A 19,527-nucleotide genomic window follows, 5' to 3' on the forward strand; every position below is an offset into this window, starting at 1 on the left:
TGTTGGCTCCTGGGGCGTTTGGGGTCCTTACCTTCAAACTGTTGGAAATCATTAAGGTCCACCTTGCTTATCCCCGACATTGCTGCAGTGGTTTGGGTACACGGTTTACTTGCAGAGGGCAGCCTCACAGTGGTCGTGGTGAGCAGAAGGTCCGGGTCCAGTGGAGACAGGGCTCTAACAAGAGAAAGTACCAAGTGTTCCATCGCCACCAGATGACACTCATGAAAAAAGCATCTTGGGACCCGTTCCTGCGACATGAACACAGCAGAGTCGGGTATGAACCCTGACATGGACAACCTGATAGTCACTGGATAACTCTGTCCCGGTGTCTCTTTTTAAAACTCCGCCCAGCCAGATCCTTGAATGGAAGGGAGCAATCTTTCTCTAGTATTGTATAAATGTGTAATTAACCTCGTGTTTATCACCATTGGGATCACCAGGCTTGGGGGCCCAGTTTAATCTGGATTCTGTTCTCTTCTCAATGTCAGCCTGTTTCTGGACCAGTACAGAGTCAGCCTTGTTGATGCAATAAAGAGATTACTCCAGCCCACAGTAAGTATGTTTTATTTTCTCCGGAATACGGGCTACAGAATAATTAGTCTGCACACAAAGACGGGGAGAGTAATGGAATGGCGGGATTAATGTCATGTAATACTTTAATACTTATTATGTCCAACTTCAATTGGGTCTTCTGATCTATCAGGTTCTTTCCTAATCATAAGTAGGAAACTTCTTACCCTTGGCCTTCTGATAAGGAACACTGTGGGTAGTAAAATAAATGAAACCGCTTCAAAGATAGTGGGAGATTATTTTTTATCAAAGAATTTCTGGAGTCTTTCCCTTTGATAACAATATCTTCATAATAAAGTAGAATTATGATATTGAAATTTTTCTGTTGACTTCTGTCATTTTAAATCCCTTCAGTGGTAACCTTTGTCATTGAGTATTTATTTGCTGCGTAAGAATACTTTTTTCTTTTTATTTCTGTTTATATCAAAGGAAAAAAGGACTTCCAGATGAATCTGTGTATTAAAAGTTCTTTGCTTTAAAAGGAAGCCATTATTTACATATTATAAATATTAGGTCACAATGAAGCCAAGCATGGCATAAAATATTGTGCACATTTTTACATTTATATACCCATTTATGCCTGTGAGTAAATTACAGAGTTTGTATCCACTCTTATTTTGTTAGAGCTGTTATACTAGGCTAGGAGGTCCTGGAGACTAAACGGAGAGTTAATAGACATCTATTTAAAGTAAGAAAACGAGTTTAAAGCTCATGCATTAAAAAAAAATCTTGTAAGTATGTAAGACTCTTTGCTGTGCCACAGGAATTTAAAATAGGCTAATGGCCTTAGTGTAATCGACGATAAGAACTCACAGTAATCTGATATGACTGCTCTGTGTGTGTGTGCTTGTGTGTATGTGTGTGTGTGCACGCGCGTGCACATGTGTGCGTGTGTGTTTTCTAAAGTTTTGTTTCTTAGGTCTTTTGTGAAAGGTCTCAGCTTGTGACCTCGGTGAGACTCAGAGACTAACACCTTTCAATCTTCCTTTTATATCTTTCTTACACCGAAGGTTCCCGGAGCAATTTGATAATCGTCCATTGCCTTACAGTATTGCTTTTTATTTTGTTATCTCTCTGTAGTTCTGAAACTTTAAATAGGCCTCTCGGAGGAGTAACGGCAGCGTTGTAAGTGGCAATCAATTCGATTAAATTGGCCTTCTCGATTCTGCTCGTGAAGTGGGGAGTAGGTCTAGAGGCAAGGAAGGGCATGTGCCAAGCTGCTGCTGGCTGCTGCCACACGGAAGAGGCCGCCCAAGTTGAGGGCAGCAGAAGGAATACCGAGCCTCTCCTGGGCCTCTTCATCTCCCCTGATAGCCTTGGAGGATGCCTGCAAGCATTTGCAAGACCAGGATTCTCAGGGAGGGCACGGAGATGCTCGGCTGCAAAGGCTCTATGAAAATGTCTCATACATAAACACAATACTTTCAAGGACTCCCGGATCTCACACTGCACAAACAGTACTTCACTCCTCACCAACACCCCTTCAAAGCCTATTGGTGGTAAATACTCCATTTCACAGCAGATTTGCATGATTTACAATAGGAAACTGCCCAGGCTATGAATAGACCTAAATGCAGATTGGACTGGAATTTCTCAGGCTCTCTGTACCGGCTGTTAAACCCTGAACCATGCTCATCCCTGTCTGAAGTGGGGTTCCGCACAGCAACCCCCTCTGAGCCAGGACAGCCGCCCACTGACTGACAGCCAGTCCTTAACCTTACAGCAGAGAAGGACGGGGCCAAGCCCTGGAGCCGGTGACACTTCCTTATGCTACCTGCTGAGGCTGAGGCCAAACCCAGCCTGCAGCATTAGAAGTGGGCGTAAGGCGCGCACCTAGGCTCCTCATAGGATTGCTGACACTCAAGGCCACTGAGTGTTCTAGAACTATCAGAGAGGAAGTCTGACTAATGAATAGCATATGGACTTATTGAAATTGCCACTCAGAATCTCAGATCTGTGGAGGTAGGGGAGCACCCTGGACTTCTCTCCCTTAGATCCTAGCAGGGTCACGTGGACTAGGCAATCAAGAATCCCAGTCAGAACTTGTGCTGGCAGACTTGAGGGTTCGTTCCCATACAGTAGTGGGAACCCTCTGGCTGGTTCTTATACTCCAAAAGGACTTCCTCCACTGAGTGCACAGTTGTAGTTCAAGGCTAAGATCACATGCAATGACTACATTACAGTTAAAACTAGGCATTGGCTTCTTTTAAGCCGAGACAATTCCTCCATGGTTCTGTGGCCCAGGGTCTGAAGATGAAGATACTACAAGTGTCCACAAGGAAGTAACATAGGTGCTGTACTGGGGGATCCTTAGTGTTTGGTGGGTTTTATAGGATGCTGCAAGTTCTCAGGGTCTGAACAAGGGTCATCACATGCTTCAAGTTCCCAAAAAGATCTAGAAGAGAAGGCATTAAAACAAACAAACAAACAAGTCGGAGCTCACCGGCCATCAGACTGATGGTCTTCACCTTTAAAGGCAGCTATGGGATGTGGTGGCACATGCCTATAATCCCAGCATTCAGGAGGTCACAGGATTATGAGTCCAAGGGCAGCCTGGACTCTATGGCAAGTTCAAAGCCTGCCTAGACTACACAACAAGACAGTACATCTCTGTAATAACAGCTGGCTTTTGCTATTGCTCTATTAACTCGTTGAGGTTGCTATAGGAGACAGTGGTCCTAAGAAGAAATGGCAGACTGGCTGATGGTAGGCCACGTTGTGGGGTCAGTTCCGCACTAATGGCTCTGAAGCCTCCTGTCATGGCCCATTCGCCTCCCACGGGGGCGGAGGGGGGGTGTCCAGTTCACCCACACTCATATAGCAGCTCCCGGACCTATATCCCAGGGTAGGCACAGTTAGGCTTTGGAAATGGACATCATAGGTTCACATCTGGCCTTTGTCATTGATGGTTTTATTCTCCAGAAACCTCAATTTCTCCCCAGTCTCTTCTCTACAAAATGAGAGAAGCTATTGTGGCGCGTGCGGCGCCGTGCTGTGTGGCGCATGCGCGTGCCGGAGAGACTTTCTGACTACAGCAGGGACTAGGTACAGAAGGCGCTTTCAAACCAATGATGGCAGGGAGGAAGACTGTTTTCCTGATACGGACCTCAGGGATTTCTGTGTGTAACGTGTCTGCACCTCCTGCTTTCCTCTGTGGCCCCCAGCACAGCAGAACCTGATGGGTCCCAAGGGGAGCGCCTACTGAGTGAATAGGACACCTTTTGTACATACAGTCCAGCTAGGTAGGAAGACAGCCAGGGCCACATCAGTGAGAGTTAAATAATTGCAACGTGAAGGTCTGGGGGTCAGGCCATGGGAAGGAGCAAACTCTATATATGAAGTGTCTTTCTTTACTAATTTCTAACGCGACCAAATCAGTACCTGGGCATCAGAGCGTCTAAAAACAAGTCAAACGGGCAAGGAGGGAGCCCTTCCCTACTTTTCGCTTTTTATAATGGGGGAGTTATAAATGACAGGAAGCAGAAAGAGAGAGCCTGGCCTCTCCGGTGGGCCCCTGGCTTGTCCCAAGGGCAGCGTCAGATCCTAAGGCTGACCTCAGAGCCTGGAGAGTCACCACACCAGGTCCCAGATTCCACCAATAAATTTAAAAAAAAAATGCCACCATCCTGAAAGGGACATTTTCTTCAACTCTAGGAAAACTGCTAGTGTACACAGCTGGCTTCTGTCAGAGCACTGTGAGGAACTCTCTAGAAAAAAAGAGATATTAAAAAAAAAAAACCTATCTTGAACCCCCCCCCAAAAAAACCTGAAATCAGTAAATTTTACTCATTCCAAGAAGCAGCACCCCCCCCACTTCTCGTTCCCCTGCTGATAAGTGGTTTCTTGTTGCTAATGACTGATAGGGTGACCGCTCATGGCTATGTTTCCCCAAGTTGGTGACAACAGCGATGTCCTATATCAGAAGACCCGAAAGCAATTTAAAATCTGGCCATAGCAGCCTGCAAGTTGAACAGCAATGACAACCAGCAAATGACATCTGCTAATAGTCTTCTAAAGTGACTGTGTGTCCCAGAGGGGAGCCCGGGCTGCTAGGACTAAAAGGACCCAGAAGGACTGCAGTGCAGAGAGTGTCCCAGCCGGCTGTCACCTCCTCCCAACCATCCACAGCTCAGAAATATCACTGTGGCCAGGGAGATGGTTCGGCAGGTAAAAGGGCCTGTCACGCAAGCCTGCTGACCTGAGTTCGATCCCCTGAAACCACCGCGGAAAGAGAAAACCAGAAAGTTGTCTTACTCTGACCCCAACATGGGCACCCGCATACATGTGCTGGAGTGTGCACCCACAATAATAATGATATAACAAAAATTAATAGATAAGCCTTTATGTGTCACTGTGGAATTAATGTAACCTTTTTAAAAGCCAGGCCCTAGCAGTCACACAATCACGGGAGCCCTGCCTATGTCCAGGGAGCCCTGCAGTTAGAGCCATCAGCCCCCATGTTAAGAAAGCAGTCTCTCCTTACTGACTGACTTCCTCATCTTTTTGTTAAATCTAACACCACTGTTTACATCAGTGCAAACATCTTTTTTTTTTTTAATCTCAGGGAAATTGCCATGTGTGTGGCTTCATGTGGTGACAGAAACTGTGCTGAAAGCCCACTTGGGTTCTGGCCTGCTGGCCAGGTCCAAGACCCAGCAGCTCTTGGTGCAAAACTGTTCAGCCATCCCTTGCTGACCTGCTGGTAGAAATGGAATATAACAATAGAGAGATTCTAGAAGGTTTTAAGGCCCTCAGAACACAGACCCAGTCCTGGGGAGTTCTTTCCTAAGGGCCTTGGGTACTGTTTCAGTTCAAGTACATATGGTATACTGTGCGTTCCTCTTGGAGAACCAAGATACAAGGCAGATAGACTCTGGATACCCAAGATACAAGGCAGATAGACTCTGGGTACCCAAGAATTGAAGACCTGTTTGTAGAAATGTGTTATACGCATAGATGTCAGTGCAAAATACAACCTGGTACTTTTCTTATCAGTTACACGAAGCTTTTGAATTCTTGTCTTCAATAAAATGTGAGCTGCTCTAAGATACAGGTTTATCCAGGTAGCCCAGACAGTTGGCAAGTTCAAGGCCTACCTAGACTATACAACAGTATACAGGAAGTACTCCGTAATGCTGGCTGGCTTTTTTGTTGTTCTACACCCAAATTCTTACTTGGTCTCTTTTGATATTGCAACGTGAAGCTGTCTTCTACAAAATTTACACTCCCCATGAGCTGCACCATCAAGTCCTTCTCCTCAAAAAAAAAAAAAAAACCCTCATAATATTTTATTTAAGTGTATGGGGTTTTATGTTGGGCTGCATTCAAAGCTATCCTGGGCCACAAGCTGCCATAGGTGGACCATGGACCACAGGCTGGACAGGCGGATAGTTTTGTTTTATCAGATCCTTGCTACATAACCATGGTCGGCCTGGCCCTGAGCTCCAGAGCATGGAGATGTGAAGAGAGAACGAGGAACACTCTAAGGAATCACACACGAGCCACTGGCCGTTATAACACAGCATGACCAGGAAAGAGGTGCCAGGAGAAAGCACAGGCGACTGGAGGTTTCGGAAAGGTTGCCTAAGAGGCATCAGACGGACGTGCTGTACCTCAAAGGAAGGGGAGAGAAGTAACATCTAGTGGAGGGAGTAAGAATGCTCACATGGGGAGTATGGAAGAGCATGCCGTTTGCCTGTAGCGTGCTCTGTCTTGGGTGTGTCTGTCTACTTCGAGGCTCGAGCAGAGGCCGAAAAATGAAGCTCAAAAGTTGCTTTGGGGTACCATTTTGTGAAGGTGACTATACTGTGATGGAGAAATAGGGCTGGATCAGGTGCTAGAGAGCCACAGAGTGTTTCTGCACAGTGGCATGGCCACCCAGAATCTGCAGAGGGAACGGTGTCAGGAAAGGAGTGTTTGAGAAAAGCCGAGTTCCTCAAAGTCCCAGCATGGACCAAGTTCTACATGTATTTAAGAGCTACTGACACCAAAGAAGAAGGTATGGTGTGGACTTCATTTTCTCCGTGCCTCTTGGGTGCTCAGTACAGAGCTGGGAACTGAAGGGAGAGTAAGAAACAATATACCCCTACCCCAAGGAAACCAGCAGCCGCAATGGTATGTGAAGAGAGGCGAGCTGTGGGGACCCGTGGAGGCAGAGAGTGAAGTGACTGCCTGGGGAAGGGCATCGTGTGGAGGCCAGAGGAAGTCAGAAAAGGCGTCAAAGAAGTGGGGTGTCTGACGTGGGTGCCAAGGGATGAGAAAGGGTTTACCAGGCAGACAGAAAAAGTGAGGGAGGAGAAGCACTGCAGCCCAGAGGATTGTTTACAAGGTTGCTGGCAAGGGATGCTTGAAAGAACACATCAGCTGTAATTAGTTCAGTTTGGCAAGAGGACGAAGTGGGCATGCGTGAGAGGGCCAGAGACAGTTGTAGATATGGGTATGAGTCAGGTCACATGGCGCTTTGTCTGCCATTCCAAGAAGTCAGGACCCATCTTAGGAGTCTCCAAACCCTGTTAAATTGGAAAGACTTTGGTCAAACTGTCTAGCTAGTATCCAGGTTAAAGCGATGAACGTAAGTCAGGGTGTCAAGGTGTACCTCACCGCTGGAGCACCCGCCACTCACAAAGCTCTGGGTTCAAGAGCCAGCACCGAAATGAAACCACAAAGCATTAAATAGGATGTGGAAACCCTGTGCTTCCAGCCCTGGTCTCCCCTTAACCCTACAGATTCCCCACAAGCAGCTCAGAACACACTTGAAAGTAGCGGGGACATGGTGTTGAGGCTTTGAAAGATAGTGCCTTACCAGGTGTGGTGGCTCATGTAACCCCAGAACTTTGGAACGTGAATACAAGGGGATGGGGTGGGGGTTGAAGCCAACTTCAGCGATGTGAGACTCCGCGAAGAAAGGGGAGAAGAGAGGAGAGGGAACGTGTAAGGAAAGGGAAAAAACACAAGGACGATGCTCTGATTGCAGGCGCCCAGCTGGAAACGGCCGTGGCAATGCACAGCACACAGGTCCTCAACTCTGCATCCCTGGGCCCGGATGTGGGAGGGTCGGAGCAGTGGCTTTGATGATTAGTGCTCTTAGTGTGGTAAGGTTTGGAGTCAAGGGCTACCCTCCACTTCACGGGTTAAAGATATTTTCAGAATACTCACATGCAGAGATGAGGAGGCACCTGGAAAGATGGGCGTGGTCCCTTTGCAAAGGTGAGTGTGACCGTTATCTACTTGGAAATTATTGGCAGGTAGATGATAGTTGAAGCTGAGGACTTCAGTGAAGATGCCTGGGATTATATGGAACATGAAGAAAAAGTACACAGAAGCCAGGGAGTCACTGACAAAGAACTAGTTGGAGAAGAGAAGCCGGGAAAGGAGGAGGAGAGAGTGAGAGAGAGAGAGAGAGAGACAGAGACAGAGGCAGAGAGAGGCAGGAAAAGTGGGCGAAGGCTACACCTCAGAAACTAGGTAAAGAAACCAAAAATAAGCATAAGCTTAAACATGTAATTGGTATTTAATAATTGGTTACCTGGAAGGGGGAGGAGGTGAAGGCGTTTCAATGGCGTGGCACACTCCTTTCTTAAATAACTCCGAAGCACCCTTATTTTCCTGCAAATGTGTACCCTTTAACACCTGAGCATGGAGCAGCCTCGCAAAGCTAAGGCAGTGGAGTTCATGCTGTAAACAGTGTCTCTGATGAGGACTGGAACTTCTCGCTCATCTCTCCAGGCATAAGTGAAGTCCTGTGAATGTCTGTCCGTCAGTCAAACTCTACATTCAATTGAGTGTTCATTCTGAGTTCTACAAAAATGATTCTGTGGCTGAATGCTTAGAAAGTCGCACTTTGGTAAATTGAAAATAATTGTTCTAAGGTAATGTGCTAATTTAAAAATCTGTATTGTTTTTCTTGTTTTGATTTCCTTGCAGGCTAAATTATAAGGTAAATATCTATCTGGTTGTACAAACATGCCCTGCTCCTCTGGGGACACTGAGGCAAGGTGCAGGGACTGGCAACCTGATTGGGCTCTGTAGATGGGTGGCATGTTATCACCCTCCAAAACATTAATTCACATTCCAATGTATCGATATTCAATAAAATGAAAGACAGTTTAAAACTCATAACTAATTCTGGACCAACACGACTTTCCCTCTTGCTCTTTCTGTGGGTGCTGGATTGGGCGGATGCGTGTCCTCTGCAATCACTTCCAAGAGCTGGTTTGCGTAAAAACGCCTTGGAGAAAATCTTTTCAAAAGAATAAGCAATAGAATGTGACCTTCAAATTCTCCATGACCAGTGGGGTTTTTTTTGGGGGGGCAGATTATTTAGCATCTAGATTTAGTTTATTCTCTCAACAAATATTGACCGAGTTCCTACTGTCTACTAGGCACCGAGGAAGTGCGGTGCATAGAGCTTTAGAAGACCCTGTTGTCATGGAGCACACGGTCCATCCAGAGGAGACAGGCAATGGCAAACAAGGATGTAGCGTGTGTCTGTGATGATAAAAAGAGAACTCCGGCTGCAGTGTGGAGGAGAGGCTGGTGAGGGGAAGGGGGGCTGCTCGCTTCTATTCTGAATGTGTTTGTTAGCAATGGATGGTGAGCTGAGCCATAAGCAGAGGGAGGCTGTTTAGTCAGAAAACACTCCTCAGCCTACCCACCCACTCCCAACCCACTAGTGAGTGCGATGTGGGAAGCACGCACCTTGTGAGTGCCAGCATCAACCCAGCCAAGAATCCTGTCACCCTGAAACGCTATGATAATGTAGCTTAGATCATAGCTGTAAAAATCAACTCCTCGATTGTAACTGTATGACAATCTTTGCAGGGCAAACAACTTCCCCCTTTGGAATGACTGAAATGACCGACTCATAATCCCTCCTTTTTTTTTCTCCTTAAAAAAAAAGACTGACTCACGCTCTCCTGCTGAGACCGTGTATTATATCTAGTTTCACATAAAAACGAATTTTTGCTGCTAAGTTTGAAAACTGCCTGAAAATAGCAATTAATATTGGAAAAGCTGACAGAACCCCGGGTATAGTGGCATGACTGGTGCCGCTGTAATTACGTGCCTGTGTGTGTAAATGTTGGGGTAAACACAATGTGAACACACACTTGCTGTCCAGAGCAGTGTATTCATTCTCTTGCAGGTAGACGGGGTGGGGTGAGGATTCACGATTGAATAATATGGATTCCCCCCCCCCATCTTATGTCTGAATCGCCTTGCTTTTCAAATTATTTTTACATTCCCTTCATTTGAGCCTCACAGCTTGCTGGAAGGAAAAACAAACAAACAAAAAGGCCATGCAGCTCGGTTCTTCCCATTAGATGGATGAGCAAACTCAGCGGGTTGGCCGTGGGTAGGGGGTGGACCGCAGGTTCTTGTGTGCAGGATCAGGGGATCAGACCACACCATCTCCAGCATCCTTCCAGCTCTCAGTTGGGTGCTGTGGTTCTGACTGTCCTACGAGGCCGCAGCTGTTGGATGGTGGGGATCCATGTTTGAGTCCAGGATTCTTTCTGTCCCACGGTTCCTCCTGGTTTTCAACCCCTCCACTGCTTGTTTACTCATCTGTAAAGTGTAATGTCTAATCTACAGGGTGGTGGAGAAGAGTGCCGAAGGGATTCCAGGGGGTTGAGAAGCAGCTAACACAGTGGTAGCTGCCGTTGTCGTTGTCATCACTGTGGCTAACAAAGAGACAAAGAAATAGAGAAAAAGGGTGTTCATGTTGGAGTCAGGATGGTGAACTTCTAGTCACATTTGGGTGGTGTCCCCTTGGCCAACTATCCAACTTTCTGAGCATCCCTGTGAAATGGGCCTGTGGATACTTTTATAGGTTGGAGACTAGAGGAGATGATGTGTTGATGGCGAGCCCATTGTCTCACACACTCCCATACCAACAGATGTCGGTGGGTATGGATGATGGCTTTCTGTCCTAAGAACCTGGAATAAAGTCAGGCATGGTCACTCGTGCCTGCAACTACAGCCCCCAGGAAGTAAAGGCAGGAGGAACGCAAAAGCCGGGCTTGCCTGGACTACCATGACAAGACCCTGCCTCAAACAAACAAACAACAGACAAAAAAACAGAACTGGACTGTATCTCATAATTCCCTCAGAGCCTGCCTTGGCATTTGGATGAGAGCTCTAAGCATGGAATTAACAGAAGCATGTAGGTATTTGTTTTTGTTTAATGGGGAGAAAATAAGAGTTGGAAACCTGGTCATTTTGTGTACAGGTCAGGGGAAGGGAGAGCCCACAGGGCATCCAGTTATTAGTACAGGGGCATTGTGAAGTGTCTTGTCACATTGGCCTTCTGAAGTCCAGTTGACATTTTATTCGGGTTCTCCCCAGGGCCACAGTCTTCTTCAGATTATGCGACCATTTGGAAATGCCTACCTACCTGCATGGTACCACTGTCATCTGATGGCTGTAGAGTCGTCTTGTTACAATGGGGACTCTTCTGGGGGGTTTCACTCAAGATGGAAACCTACATTTTGGAACCTTGTCCCAGACCAGAAAAGTCACAGAGAAGACCAGGGACAAGACCAAAATGTGAGAACTCTTGGTGGCCACTGATCTATGACCTCTGATCTGTGTATAGGTATCGTCACCACGCGCGTGGAGCCGTGTTGGTAGGTGTGAAGGAGTCACAGACGATGGCAGCCACCCCAATTCTAATATCCATGACCTAAACCATTAGACCTGATACAGGGTACCTTGTCCAGAACAGCAGCTCCTGGTCACGTATCGTTTGTTACATATATATTATCTGGAAATAATACAATATAACGTGGATATTTGAGTGTGAAATATTCTTTTCTTTATCTGCCCTTGAAATGCTTCTCCCTGTGTGTCCATTCCGCTTAAATGTCTCCAGAACAGTCAAGCTTCCGTACCTGAGAGGACATGACCTCATGTCTGTTGTGTTTGGTTGCCTTCTAGTTTTAAACTGTGTGAATTTCTTTTCTTAATGTTCTAGGGAAAAGCAATGGTATTTGCCCCACGTCGAGGGAATACACTCAACCAGTTTTGCAGCCTAGCAGAAAAAGCTGGTTTCTCGCTCCAAAGACATGAAAATTATGATGAACACATTTCAAACTTCCACTCCAAGGTTAGTTTTCTGCTTGTGCTAGATAACACTTTAATCCGCATTGCATTTTGAAGAGATCATGGTCTTTTTGGCAGGTAACCCAAATATTTGATTAAAGTACCCCTTAGGTGTGTTGCTTCCGACCGGCTACTTGTATCTGATTATTTCGTGTGGTAAAGCCATCTTTTATCTTTGCATGTCTAGAAGGGTTTTACAGAAACCATTCCTGTTTACCCCTTTCTCTGAAACAAACTCATCTTTTTCATTCATAATGGACTAATTTGCAAGATGCAAGAGGAGGCGGCAGCTTTGCATGAATGACAAACACGCATTTGTGTTCCAATGAAAAACCCTTCGGCTTTTAAGTAGGTTAAATGCTTAGCCGCACTGAAATAAATAGAAGGTGAATGTCTAATTGTATCATGTTGGACTGTAAATCTTTATCTCGGCTTGCTTTACGGCTGGGTCAGTTGACAGTTTGAGACTGTTAAATCTCATACAGAATTTCACAGTTGCGAGGTTATATGTCAGAACGAGGCGCTACAAGATTTAGGTCAAAAGCACTTCTCCGAGAGTGATTTCTAAGCCTGCTTACATAAAGCAATGTTATCAGCCCTTTTTATTATTTATGGGCATAGGGCGATAGAGGACACCAAGAGACAAGCATTTCATGGAAAAGTTTTTGGGAGTCTCACGTTTGCTGGTGCCTGTCACAGGGACTAGTCTGAGGCGGGTCTCTCCTGTATTCTGGGCTTCACAGGCATGCCCCTTTGCTGAGCTCATCTGCCCATGGTGGGAGGGAGACTCTGGCTCGTCAGGCTTTCACAAGCCGTGACTGCAGAAAAGTGAAAACCTGACCTTCATCTTCTCCAGGGACAATGTGCACAGAATTCTTTATTGCTCCAGGACTAGTGATACAATGTCAAAATGTGTTGGCTCCTGGAAACTTAGGTGCAAAACAGATCGGATCTTCCAAACAAGAGAAAGAACGCTCGTTCTCACTTCCTTGAAATGGGTTACCAGTCTTTGTGTCTCTGGGGCTCCATTTAGCCTATGGGCGGGGGTGTGGGAGTGCATGGTGCTTTGAGAACTGAAAGTTAAATGGTATCTCCTCTCACTGGTGGCGTGGGACCCATGGCTTAAAATCAGGAAACAGGAACCCAGTGGCAAGTAATTCGCGCCTTACCTGCTTCTCCAGAGTGATGCCTTCCTGACCCCCTCCCATCCTGTCCCCAGAACAAAAGGAATGGCTGTGAGGGGTTACCTGATGGGGAAAGTGTCTCTCCTAGCCTTCAACCAAAGGAATGAGGTGGCCTTCTCTCCAGGGTCAGGCTGGGAGGACAGGGATCAGCTGACGCTGCTCTGGTGTCATGCCATCTGCTTGCTCCCTAGAACAACAGACGCTTTTAGTTTCTCAGTGACAGCTCAGGAGATCGAAGGTGTGGGTCTTTCCACCAGCAGGGATGTTTGCCTTTGTCCCCTAAGGCCCCTCGTCTCCTCTCGGAAATATCTGAAGTAGGATGGGACAAGCAAGGCATTGGGTCCTCAGTGCCACCTCTCCTTTGTCTAGAACTTGAGTGTCAGGCTCCAGGGGCTGGCAGCCTCTTCCTTTGCTTCCCAGCACTGTACCCTACCCTGCTAAGCACGGCTCCTTCAGAAAGCCTCAGAACACATTTCTGGCATCTGTATTGTGTACTCTACCCAGGAAGTACGCAGTAGGTCACTGCGGACTGACTAACAGTTCCAAACATAAATACATCTCTTTAAATAATTAAATGACCTTAGGTTTGCTTACAAGTCAAATCCCTCCCCTTGCTGACAGTGGGCTCAGAAATAGTGCTGCCTTCCTTGTGGCTGTGGGTGAACCTGCATGAATGATGTTCTCAGGAAAAAGAACTCAGGAAGAACTCAGGGGACATACTATGCAGTCCTAGGTCAAAGTGTTTTATGTGTGGGTATGGGTGTGTTTAATGAGAACTGTTTCTATCAGTTTGACATCCTGTGTCCCCTTTTTCAGCAGATTCGCACACCCCTAACAGACACACACACACACACAAACACACACACACACTCCAGGAGCCAGGTGGAGTGAGTAGGGGGATGCCGGTGTTCCTGCTCACCGAGCCCAGGAGTTTCAGCCCCAGGCTTGAGGCCAAAGGCAGTAAGTACCCTGTCCCTGCCACCTCCACGCAGCTCCAGGAAGCTGAGGACCGGCTCGGCTGCAGGAACCTCCTCCCTGACCGCTTTTGTTGGCCGCCCTGCTAATAGCCACGGCTTAAAAGTTTTCCATCTTGAGCGACAATCAGCTTTCTTCCTCTGCATCTCTGGCCAAAGTCCACCGTCCCCGGGCCGCGCCTGCTCCCCATCGGAGGAGCAGCGTTTCCCTTCGGGCTGCCTGTTATCCTCTTAGCCCTACTGTGTTGGAATAGAGCGTAAGCAGCTGGACGACTGTAAGACGCCTGATAATGCCGCTCTTTTCCGCTGTCCCGTCTTAATCTTGTTACACAAATGGTTGTGAAGAGATTCATGAATTTTAATTTTGCCCTCTGCATTAGTGCCTCACGTCACTCATACACAGCTGCCTTCTATGCCGAGTTTTTCACCCCTCCTATTTCAACAGGGGAAAAAATTAGTTACAATCTTGGCAGTAGTGCAAGGTAAAAAAAAAAAATCTACAGATTTAGGCAACCACCCATGAAGCTGATTAACAGTCAGCGATCAGGAGGAACAGCTTTTGCCTCTTAAACTTTTCACCTCTCATTGTTAACTGTGAAATTTTATTTCCGTTAAAAAGCAAGCCTGTAATCAAAACGGTGCCATTCCGCACTTTCTGCCCGTGCTTTTGTTAAACCGTGCCCACACCGTGCAGCCGGCACGCTCAGGACCCAGGCAGCCAAAGGTGGCGCACGGCTTTACAACAGCGCCTTTCTGTTTGTCCGGGCAACAGGAAGGAGAAAATAAAATAAAACCCTTCCCTCTCTTCCACAGCCCCTTCCTGGTCCCTCCAGTCTGAGACTCTAACATACTACCTCATGGTGTGGTGCAAACCTCTAAGATACAAGCTTGTTAAGGTAGCCAGCGGCTTAGCCAGGGAGAGCCTCCGGTTAGACTGAGCGCTAGCTTGAAATTAATTGAGGAAACCGCTTGAATATTCTTTCCACATACAGTTTTACAAACCACGAGTTTGGGTTTTGTTTTTGGACTTTGGCAAAATGCACTGGAGATTTTCTTCTCTACATTTTTGTACTTAGCCAGGGTGGGGCTGGGGGGGGGGGGAGGGAGGGAGGGAGAGAGAGAGAGAGAGAGAGAGAGAGAGAGAGAGAGAGAGAGAGAGAGAGGAGAATGGGCTTGAGCCGGGAAGTCAGTACATTGTGTGAAATGCACGGCCATATTGCACATGTGTTTATCTATTCACAAGTGGCTGGTGCTTGTAATCTGTGTGGTGTGCTGTTGATAATTGTGGATACGGTAAAGGGTAAACAGTCTGAACTCCACTCCTGCTGCTGTTCCCGCTGTAGTAAGGCTGAGTGTGTTACATCCAATTATGAAGTAAAGCACAATGCTGCCAATACCAGCTCCATAATTCCGTGCAGTCCTCAAAGACCCTGCTTTAACCTGTGAAACTGAAAAATTGTTTTCGTCACAATTTGCTTTTTGTTCCTTTTTTATTCAAGGTGCTTTCTTACTCTTTAAAATTATAATTATTAATTGAGCAAAGAAGTGCAGCTTAGGTAAATGGAATTATTCTTAAGCCTTGCAACACTGCCCCCATCCAAGCCAGTATTTCCCAACAGCTTTGTGTGTGTTCAAGGACTCTCCTGTCACAGATTTGCTTGGTCCCGAGATAACTAGGTGGGTGTCACAGTACTGTTTGTGAAGTGGGGAGTTCCCCCCCCCCCCACATCCTCAATCTTCAGAAAGGCTCAGAAGAAGGACCAGGCTGGCCCCTTCCTGCAGCCAAACCTCTGCTTTGGCCTCCAGAGGTCAGCACAGAATTCAAGTTAAAAGTGATTCTTAGACCATATTTACGGAAGAATTATTTATCCCATATGTTACCTCAGGGATTTTGTAAAGAGATCGTTTGAGGCTGTGTGTATTAGAACCTTGTCAGTGAGTAGGTCAGCTAACTCGCTCAAAGTACTCAGCTTTCCCTTATCCCCAGTCCCTGAGGAAAGACTTAGCTATCATGGCCCCCTCTCCGCTCCATGAAATGTTTCAATGCGCTGTTTCTGTTGCTAGGGTGATGCATGGCTGAGGTGTGCACAGTGAGCGGGCATGGACAGGGGAGTCAGTGAAGCCAGTTTCACGCACTCTGATAATGATGGCGATGACCGGTCCAGAGAGTGATGGACCCTGTTGATACATGGGGGATAACGGATTCTTCAAGTTCCATTCCAAGTAGACAGCTAGTCGTTTGTGAGCCATACCAGAAGCCGTGCCCCACCTGTTCTCAGCAAAGCAGCTTCGGGAGGAGGTGAAATTGGCTTTAGGTCCCGCGGAGAAGGGAGGCTCTTGTTCTTAATGGTGAAGACTTGTCACCATTTTGGAATAGGACTTAGAAGAGAGATGCAGGCGAACACCTCCCTAACAGGCCAGTCCAGCAGATAAAGTAGTGGAACCATTCATGAGATGTTCTAGAGTACATAGGTAGTGCTGACTCATTGAGGCAGTAAAAGAATTGCTGTCCAGTAGAGTGAAAAGAAAGACTGATCTTCAGAAATTAAAGAAATACCAATTCATAATCTGTTGTGTAACAAACTAGCCAGATGTGTGACACAGCACACACCTTTGATCCCGGGACTCGGGAGGCAGAGGCAGGTGGATCTCTGAGTCAAGGCCAGCCTGATCTACAGAGCAAGTTTCAGGACAGCCAGGGCTACACAGAGAAACCCTGTCTCAAAAAACAAAAACAAACAAACAATAAATAAATAAAGGAGAAAGAGAAAGAGAGAAACTACTATTTGCTAGAACAAATATAAATGTGACTGTCAGATTCATTGTGGCCAAATGAGGGGGATAAAGTCTCCTCCCCGACATCTTCCAGAATGTGAGCTTAGCTGTGAAGACTGGTTGGAATTTAAAATCATATCACAGAAGGTCCTCAGAAAGTCATCTTAGCACCACCAAGCACTGGTGTTCTGTCGGAATATGTTCCTGGGAGTGGGGGTGGTGTCCGGAGTTCCTCATTGCAGCTATCACCCACAAGGAGGACCTAGACAGCCTTTGAAATGCCCGGATGTTGCCATGGTCTCAACTCATCCCACATTCCTGCCTGCCTTGAGTGGTCGGTCCAGCACTGATTAGGGCAGCAAGAACCAGGCTGACAGAGAGACATGCCCAACGCTGTTCTGGGAAAGATGAAGGTAGCCCAGCTTTCCCTCAGGCATGGTGCAGTTTGGTACTTATAAAAACACCACTTAATCCTTGCCTAAAACAAAACAAACCCTCAGATTCCTGTTTTAATATCATCATCGTGTCGGTCCTACCGACAATTATGTTGAGTTGCTCTTATATGATTAATTTTTCCAGAATTATGTGTTTAGGTTAAAATTAATATCAATTTATAAAAATTTCTTGCTTGACTCTTTTTACTTTGTGTTTCTATTACTTGCAGTTGAAAAAAGAAAACTCGGACTTATATGAAGAAAACCTCCATTACCCCCTTCTGCTGATTTTAACCAAAATGGCATAGAAGAAAGACAGAGGGAAAAAAAATCAGATGCACGGGGAAATGATTTTCACAAGAAGAGAAGTCTACCACGGGTGCCCTGAGACTCAGGACCGCACCCTCCTTTCCACATTCCACATCTTGGTTCTGCTACTCCAGGCACCCTGGCACACATCACTCTTAGGTGGCCCTCCCCAGCTCTCTCCCCTTCCCTGCCTACGGTCAGCTTGTTGCTTTTCACCCCCAACCCTTGAGTGTTCTTCTATGTCAGCAGCCTGTCTGAGATCTTGTGAGCAGTCTAAATATTTTTCTCTCTAAAGCAGAATTTCTTTGGATGATTCCCATCTCCCTCTCCCCACCCCCATTTTTTTTTATTGTCTTTGTTCTGTTTGGTAATGGTGGTCTATCTGTAGTAAATACAGAAAACATCACCTTTCTTTTCTGGTTAAATAAATAAATAAACTCCATCTTGTTCTGACGTCCCAGTTAATCGTTTCAATCTATCATCGTTTGCTCTCTTTCTCTGTCTCTCATTATTTTTTCTTTTCAAACAGGATGGTTTTTTCCCCCTATAGATGTATAAGAAATGACTACATCAGCCCAAAGCCTCATAAACTGACCGTTTGTCCTCTGGACACAATAGCGTGGCCAGCCCTCTGCTCCTCCTCCTCAATTATGTGTGATTAGTCTCAGTGTGCCGTGTCAAGGAGGGGGAGTGTGCGGAGTGCTTATTATCTGTTTAGGTACAAGAAGAGCACATTTAGGCTTTGACTATGAATGGAAAGTGAGCCTTTATCCGGGCTTAAATCTTAACTGCTGCTGTTCTCCGGGCCTCTTTCAAAATAGGTCTCTTCCAGCGAAATTTTGAATTAATGGTGGATAAACTAGATTGCAACCGGGGGAAGGGGGTGGTTTGAAGGGGGAAAAAAAAAGCAAAACTCAATCACATAATTATCTTATTTAAAATAAGTATATATTGTTAGTTTCTGAGCCTGGAGAGTGTAGTAAACATTTAGTGGACGCTACCCAGGATGTGTCTTTCTGAAGGGACCCCAGCCTGGCCTGCTTGGTGCTCACATGGAAGTGCTGTAATGCCTTTTGTGGAAATTCAGATATTTATCTGCAAGGAATCATCTGTGCCCACTTTGGCAGGAATGTCATTAGGTGGGTTAGCTGTGTGTCCTCGTATCTTTAGCAGAAGGAAAGTGTGTATTCGGTGTGATACAATTAAAGTGATAGGTGGGGCAGGGGGGCCTTGGAAGGCTCATCTTTTGCATGTTAAGCATACTTAGATGTTATAAAAATAGCGACTCTCAAATGTCTTCTCTACCCATTTCTATCATCAAACAAAAATCTCACCGTCAGTTTGCATGTCCCTGGATTCACCGCTCTTTCTGCTCCATTAGAGCACCTAGACGGATCTCGGAAGGCACAGGTCAAGTTGCAGTTAGATCATACATTTCTTTCTCACAAAAACTTGAATTGCAATGCCAAGTGATGGGCTAACATCACAATAACAGCAATTTATTCCTCTTTGGATAAAACAGCAGTCTATTCTCGATGCTAGATAAAGACCAGGGCAATGCAAACCAACCATTTAGCTGAGTAGTTCAGCTGGTGGTAGCTCTCCTTTGGTGACTGTATGGGTTGCACACTGGCTTCATATTTTCTTGTTTAAAAAATTAGAATTTGGGATGGTTTTAAAAAGCAACATGAGTCATTTCACTCCTACTGATGAAAATTCAGGGAGCATTATTTCTTAGGTAAAGCCTGCACTGAATCTGCCAGACAAAGGGCCTCTCTCCAGTGGCACCTATGACGATCTAACACTCCCCCCCCCCATCTTTTTTTTTAAGTATAGAACAGCAGGATCATGAAAACATTTCTTTTCTTTTCAATCAGAAAACTACAAAATCTGGCAGAAATTCAATTTGCATTTGTGTGTGGCAGATATACAAATGCGGTGCTCGGTTCCTTGGGAGAAGCTGTACTTTTTTCTACTTGTTTAAATTAAACTAGTGGTGTGTGTTCTAGAAATATTTGGGAACAGTGTATAAAAACTGAGCTATTCCTACTAAGAGATACTCAGAGAAGAATGTATAATCACAGTGTGATTATAACCTCTAGGTCTTCCTCCACATGCTCGAGATTTCATAGATACATTCTTTATGGAATCCTTACCTGACAGTAGCCTTGCGCTGAGTTC

General features: G+C 46.0%; 1 protein-coding gene across 2 annotated transcripts in view; it reads left to right on the forward strand.

Moving 5' to 3' along the window:
- Camkmt (calmodulin-lysine N-methyltransferase) overlaps positions 1-17,788 on the forward strand; it is a 391,397-nt gene extending 373,609 nt beyond the window's left edge. For both annotated transcript variants that reach the window (XM_075955374.1, XM_075955375.1), the window contains 3 exons: positions 489-552; positions 11,543-11,674; positions 17,268-17,788. In XM_075955374.1, coding sequence (XP_075811489.1) covers positions 489-552; positions 11,543-11,674; positions 17,268-17,345 — 274 coding nt within the window. In that variant the 3' untranslated portion in view covers positions 17,346-17,788. The remainder of the gene's footprint in view (positions 1-488; positions 553-11,542; positions 11,675-17,267) is intronic.
- Positions 17,789-19,527: the final 1,739 nt, after the last annotated feature.

This window comes from Microtus pennsylvanicus, chromosome 21 (genome assembly GCF_037038515.1).
Source record: "Microtus pennsylvanicus isolate mMicPen1 chromosome 21, mMicPen1.hap1, whole genome shotgun sequence".
Classification (NCBI taxonomy): Eukaryota; Metazoa; Chordata; class Mammalia; order Rodentia; family Cricetidae; genus Microtus; species Microtus pennsylvanicus.